Raw genomic sequence first — 6,501 nt, 5'->3', positions numbered from 1 at the left:
GAGACCATAAGAGCAAACCAGATGTATGGGACAACACTGTTTTAAGACAACTAGTATTACCTAAAAACCCATCTTTCAATTATGACACTAAAAATCCATCCCAATGACAAATCACTCACCTCCATTTGTTTCACACTCAAAAGCAAAATATAAAACCACACAAAACATATTGAAACCATGCATTTTATATTTGCAGAAAATAATTCACTCACTATATCTGCCACTAAGAAAATGGGAGCAGCATTTGTTCACTGACTTCAACAACATCCAAATTGAAAATGTGTACACTACTGTGGCAGACACAGTAACACATAAGAGTTTAGAGCAGATCTTCATTTGAAGCTGAATCACCAGAGCTCAAAAAACATCATGCAACAAGAGAGCACTGAACATTCCTACCTTTGCACTCTCAATCACACATGACATTGACAATGCTAAAAGGACAGAAAAAAAAAATCTGAACTCACCACTCTGGGCTTGGTCCTCTGTGGGATAGGCGTGGATGGAGTGTCCTCTGTTCCCTTCTTCTGTGTTCCTGCTTCTGTAATTCCACTGGTGGTGGTCTCGCCGGGCCCCTCTGAAGCCGACCCTGAACCTCCAGCTCCATCTCTGGGTGCTGGAAGAGGCCCTGGGCCCTCAGTGTCTCTCTCAGAGCTGCTCAGTTCAAGAATATATTTCTGGGTCACATCCTCCAGAGACGGGGCCTCGTCTCCTGGAGGCTTACTTAAGGTTTGAGGCTTTGCAGTGGCTCTGACAGCGAGGCAGTCCACTTCCTTCAGTGGCTGGAGTTGTGGAGGTGGAGAAATGGGGATAAAGGTGGCGGGTTCGCTGGCATGGCGGACATGCTTGGATCTGGTTTTGGGTTTGGATTGCAGTGTGGGAGGGGGAAGAGGAGGGGTGAAGTCACTGTCATCCTCCTGCCCCTCTGAACACCGTTCTGGGGGCTCAAACGGGTCCTCATGAGGGAAAAAGTGAGCCAGCCTGTTTGGACGCTTTCTGGAGGGCCGACGAATCATTCTTGGGGAAAGAACCTCAGCGAGTTTGAGGTCAAAGTTGAACTTTCTCATCTCTTCTTCTTTGTCCTCTCCACCTTCGTCTATGACATCATTATCATCATCATCATGGTTATCAGAGAGGGGGGTGCACTCTGACTGGGATCGAACCTTCTTGACTTTATTACTGCTGTTTGCATGGTGATGCGACTCTGTTGGCAATGCGTGTTTAGGCCTTGCCTCTGGCTCCCACAGTTCCTCTCTCTGCTCGCTCAGGATTGGCTCACTGCTGGAAGGTGGGATCTGGCCAGGTTGATCCAGCTCGCTGATTGGCTGAGTGCTGCTGGACTGACCTTTAAACTGAGGGTCAATCTGGGAAAGCAAAGGGGCATCACTACGGCGACTGGGGTCACTGAATGACTTCTTCTTGGGAGCTTTGCCATTGCCATGATCATCTGTCATCAGTCTGTCCATTGCACCCGGCTCAGCTACAATGCTCCTAATCACGCCACTGTAGTCACGGACAGCATCATCGCGGAGCCCGCCATCACTGTAAACTGACAAATCACTGGCCACACTGCCTTTGTACTCTGACAAGTTGGCCACAGCAGAGGCATCTGAAGCCCCTCCTCCTCCTCCTTTCACAGATAGGGATCCTAACAGGTTGCTGTCTACAGAGGAAAATTTATTATTCCCTTCTTCTGCCACAGAACAGCATCGTTGAGGCATGGGGTCACTGAGAGAGCGGTAGACTGTGGACTCCCCATTTCCAACAGCTGCTATTGTTGATTCTGCATTACTGCCATTACTGGAATCAGAGCCTGTGTTGTTATTACCAGAGGGGGAGAATTTGCGCCTTCGACGAATAGCACTTGGTGTCGCAGGACCTTCAAGTCCTCCTCCTCCGGTGGCTCCTGACCCCTGCAACACCGCACTGTTGGTGTTGATCTCCTCACCTGTAGAGCTGACATTGTTGATTCCAGCGGTAGTGCTCATGTCCATGATAATGCTGTCACCCTCAGCCATACGGGCAGAGAGAGGCAAGGAGGGAGGTACGCTGACTTCATTCAGACGGTTTGTGCAACTCACACTGTTCTCTGTCATGTCTTCCCTCTCCTGCTTAAACCCTTCCATCTCATGGAGAGCCGACTGCTTCCATGCGGTGACAGGCTGCCCAAGCACGTCCCTAGGTATTCGAGACCCCAAATTAACCCCTGCTGACCCCATGAACGACCTCTCGGAGGGGTCACTGGGGCCCGTCTCTGGCTCTGTCACGATCCCTTCATCTGTTAAACTCGACTCATGGCCTGAAAGTTCATCCACAGAGCGGTCGTAGAACATGCTTTCCTCCGAGTCGCCCTTCAGCAAGGCTCTCTCCGTCTCTCTGCTCTGTCTCTTCGCCTTCTCCCTGTACTCTGTGCCCCTGGTGTTTAGCTTCTCCAACTGCATACTTTGTCCATCCCTCTCACTCCTCTCCCTCTCCCTGTTCTCTCTCTCCCTCTCATGTTTATCCCTGTCTTTTGTGTTCTTAAACTCAGCCTCTTGATCTGTCCTAGCCTCATCCTTAATGCTCACTCTTGCTTTATCCTTTGCCTCATTTGTTTTCTTGACCTGGAAACAATGATCCTCCAAATCATCATCAGTTCTCCTTACATCTACATCATCATCATCATCTTCTTCTTCCCTAGTACTCATCTGGCAGATATCTCGGATTACCTGCCTGGCTTCCTGCACATACCTCTCCTGCAGTGGAGTTGGCATCACTTCCCCATCATCATCATCAAATCCATAATCCCTCATTCTTTGTCCTCTCCCAACCCTAAAATCCCCCCCATCACTTTCTACTTCCCTGTCTGACACCGACACCCTCCCTCCATCTTTCTCTCCCTCCAAGTCAAGCTGCTGCTCAGAGGAGCTCCTCTTCGAGGTGGCACCTGCCAAGTAACACCTAACACCTGTTGTGGGTTTGTCTGAATAGGTGAAGGATTTTGCGCGCCGCAGAGTGGCCGTCAGGTCTTTCAGTGACGGGCGACGACCAGAAGGCAGGAGGGTCCCGCCATGAGTCCGTGACCCCATCCTGTAAACTGATGATCCCTCCACACCCCCAGATCTGTCCCCTCCACTTGTTTTCCGCACCTTGAGCTCTGACAGGTCAGATTTCAGAAAGCTTAAGAGTGTCATAGTTTCTGAGGTGATATCAGGGTTGGACATGGATATTCGGTTTTTATCATCATCATCATCTACGCCTTCCCCACTTTTTGTCCTCTTTAATACCTTGTTCTCACCACCCCTAACCCCTCCTGTAGATATCCCACCTTCTCTAGCAAGTACACTAGGTGAGGGAGTCACTATGGGTACAATCTTTGGGCGCACCCGCACAGGGTTACGGGAAAAGTTATCCCCATGGCCAAAGCTTGGGGAGCGGTACATGGTAAAATTTCCATGGTAAGTTTTACTCAGCATGGACGAGGATGCAGTTCTGCTACTGCTGCCTCCTGCTTCACCCGTGTTAAAAATCGGATTTGCAGCGCGGTTGGCGCAGCTAGCCTGGCCCTCCTCCTTCAGCGTCTCAGTGCTGGAGTACCGGCTGCTGCAACGTGAACCCCCAGGACTGGACACAAATGGGGGGATATTAACTTTTGACACTCGTGATACTCCAGGAAGTGTTGTGGACGTCCCAGGTGAGGAGATGCGCTCCCATTGCTGCACCCTGGCTCTGTTACTATGACCGCTGGGCTCTCTTGCTGAGTGGCTCCGAGATACTGTTCCTGCGAATTCTCCTCCTGTGTTTTGCTGGTGATGCCTCTCTAAGTGCTCCATTGTCAAGGCCATGTCACTGTCGCTGTCTTCTGATTCGCCGTCATGATCATCGTAATCATCACGGCCTGTTGCTAGAGCAGCTCCACTGACCTTCTTCTTCTTTCTTAGTGAGCGGCGGCGCACTGCCTCTCGACTGTGGGGGCCTAAAGAACCAGGACTGTCCTCCTCACTGCCTGAAGACCTGCCAATGCCCTTAGCACCCCACCAGCCATTCTTACTACGGGTTAAATAGCTGCCTCCTCGCTCTGTGGCACCCCTTTCTCCTCCTCTGTAGGAGAGGGAAGGAGCAGGGCCAGAGGGAACACTCCAACCGCCTCCTCCGCCTCCTCTTCTTCTCCTGGTGTGCTCCTCCTCTTCGTCTCCAGAACTAAACCTCCAGCGGGAGCTGAGGGGAGAGGCAACTCTTGCTGGGGCTCTTTGCTCAGAGGAGGGAGCTACAGTAGAGGAGGAGGAGGTAATGGCTTTATCTGGAGCTGGAGCAGAGGAAGGGGAGGAGGAGGTGGGGGCTGGCTCTCTAGAGGAGCTATGTGAGGAATGTAAACTATCCCTGGGCAGCCCGACCCCCTGTCTATCCCTTCTCTCCCTCACTGTCGGCTGCTGAAGAGAGGAGGAGCAGGAGGAGGTGTCTAAGCTCAACGATCGACTCCAAGACGAAGTAGCAGGGGGTTGAAGGTCAGGGTTGGGGTCAGATGTCAACCCTGGCGTCCCAGGGGTCTTACGGGCTGCCTCTGCCTCAGTGCTGGGACTATGAGATCTGAATGGAGATGGGTTAATCCTATGGTACTGACTACCCCCTGTGCAACTACGACTGCTACTACTGCTGCTTTGTAAAGTATTTCTGCCTGAGACTTTGTTGTAATTAGAACTTTGTGTCTCTATGTCTGCCTCTTGATCATTTGAGCAGTGCCTGTGGTAGTCTTTGGAATTAAAGTCCATACCAAAACAAAATGTCTCTTTAGAAGCACTACTTTCTCTGCTTTGTGCTCCAACTATGCATTTGTTATGCAAAGACAAGCCACTGGCATCATTAGCAGAGCTGCAAGGTAAGAGCTTGTCACTTCTATCCGAGAGCGGAGCACTCTCACTGGGGCTGAGCTCCTGTAGTTGACCTCTGCCTGCTGCTTTTATATTCTCATAAGTGTCAGTCTTCTGCTGTTCTGTAGCTTTGCCTTGTCGCTCATCAAAAAGTTGTCTAATTTTGGTGACACTGGGCCACTTGTCAGAGTGCAGGGGAATAAAGTCACTGTGGTGTGTAGAGAGATAACTTCTGTGAGATTTACAGGGTGGAGGAACCCCTCTACTAGCAACATCCTCTTCCTCATCTGTGGTCAAAGTCTTTCTGGCATCAGAGGAACATGCATTGATCTGTGAATAATCTCTCTTACCGGAGCTGCTGCTGCTGTCGGTTGATAAACGTGTAAAAATCCGCTTCTCACTTCTCCTCTCTGAGTCCGAGCCTGACACAGAGTCAGTGCCAGAGTGAAACTTTTGCACTTTGTTGTCTGTGAGGGAGTCCGCAGTAGTAGTATCACTATCCTGGAAATATCCACCACTGCTGTCCTCGTGAAAAGATTTACGAGACAGAGACCCGTCTCTCCTGGAGCCTCTGGCCCGGGGAAGAGTGCTGCGTCCCCGCGTCACTGCTGCACCGTCTCCCGGTGAGGCTCTGCGCGTCCTGGCGGAGCCGCCGCCGCTGTTGCTGCTGAACTTCTCAGTGAGCTGGCGAATGGATGGAGAAATAGAGGAGTGAGGAGTGGAGGAGCCTCTCTTTGGATCTGCGGTTGGGAGGCCGGCGGTGGTGGTGGCAGAGATTTTGGAAACTTTTCTTGACACACTGACATTAGTCGTCGCCAAGGGCTGTTCTGCATTGCTGGGCTCCGGGGGAAGGGCGACGCCAGCTGCCTCCAAATCCTCTGATTTGTGTTGCTGGTCCTCACTACTGTTGGCGCTCCAGGACCCCAACTTTTTGAAAGAGACGCTGCGATACACAGCCGTATTCTTCCTCTCTCTTCCTGCCATTGTTCATGTCTTTCTCTGTGAGATTTCACACACACATTTTAACTCCACGGATATTACAGATCCAAGCACCCATTTGAGCTGTGGTCCATCCCCCCCCCCCCCGCAACCTAACAGCATGAAAACCCAACAACAATCACTCTTTAAAAAAAAACGAAAAAAAAAAAACAAAAAACTTAATTGTTGGCAAAGCTTCAAACTGCAGTAAACGAGGTTAGGCGAGTGATAAAAAGTTCACATAGTAGGTGAGTACTGCTCTTATCAAAACTTACATGTTGTCGATTCCCGAGACCGCATCCGTGCAGGGAGGAAAAGTTTTTTTTTTTTTTTTTGGCTAAAACTCTCCCAACCTGTTCACAAACACAACTTTTCCACTGTTGTCCCCTACTCTGTCTAAACCTCTGTCCAGGGTAGCACGCCTGCACGGGCCCGACGCATCATTCACTCTTAATTCCCAAACTGTTTGTGGATTCCTTATTTTGACATGATTTGGTTTTCCGTGACTTATGTTGTTTTTTTGCATGTTAATGCCTGAGATAGGGCAGAGGGGGTGGGCGGGACTTGGGGTATAGGGGCTGTCATAGCCCCCTCGGGGATTGAGAGGAAAAGCTTTTTCTGTTTTCTGATAGGAGAAGGCAGATTCTGTGGACAAACTAGATGCAATTATAGCTCT

The 6,501-nt window shown here is 50.4% G+C and overlaps 1 protein-coding gene across 1 annotated transcript; it reads right to left on the bottom strand.

Annotated features, from left to right (window-relative positions):
* Window positions 1–467: 467 nt before the first annotated feature.
* LOC111648826 (uncharacterized) lies at window positions 468–5,912 on the bottom strand (the record flags this gene model as incomplete). Its single annotated transcript, XM_023398551.2, has 1 exon — window positions 468–5,912. A coding segment is annotated over exon 1 (5,364 nt), but the record flags the coding sequence as incomplete, so codon positions are not given.
* Between the last annotated feature and the right edge of the window lie 589 nt (window positions 5,913–6,501).

This window comes from Seriola lalandi, unplaced genomic scaffold (genome assembly GCF_002814215.2).
Source record: "Seriola lalandi dorsalis isolate HSWRI2012SDOR001 ecotype SW California unplaced genomic scaffold, Sedor1 jcf7180002049655, whole genome shotgun sequence".
NCBI classification, from domain to species: Eukaryota; Metazoa; Chordata; class Actinopteri; order Carangiformes; family Carangidae; genus Seriola; species Seriola lalandi.
This window is presented reverse-complemented; position numbering and strand designations above follow the sequence as displayed.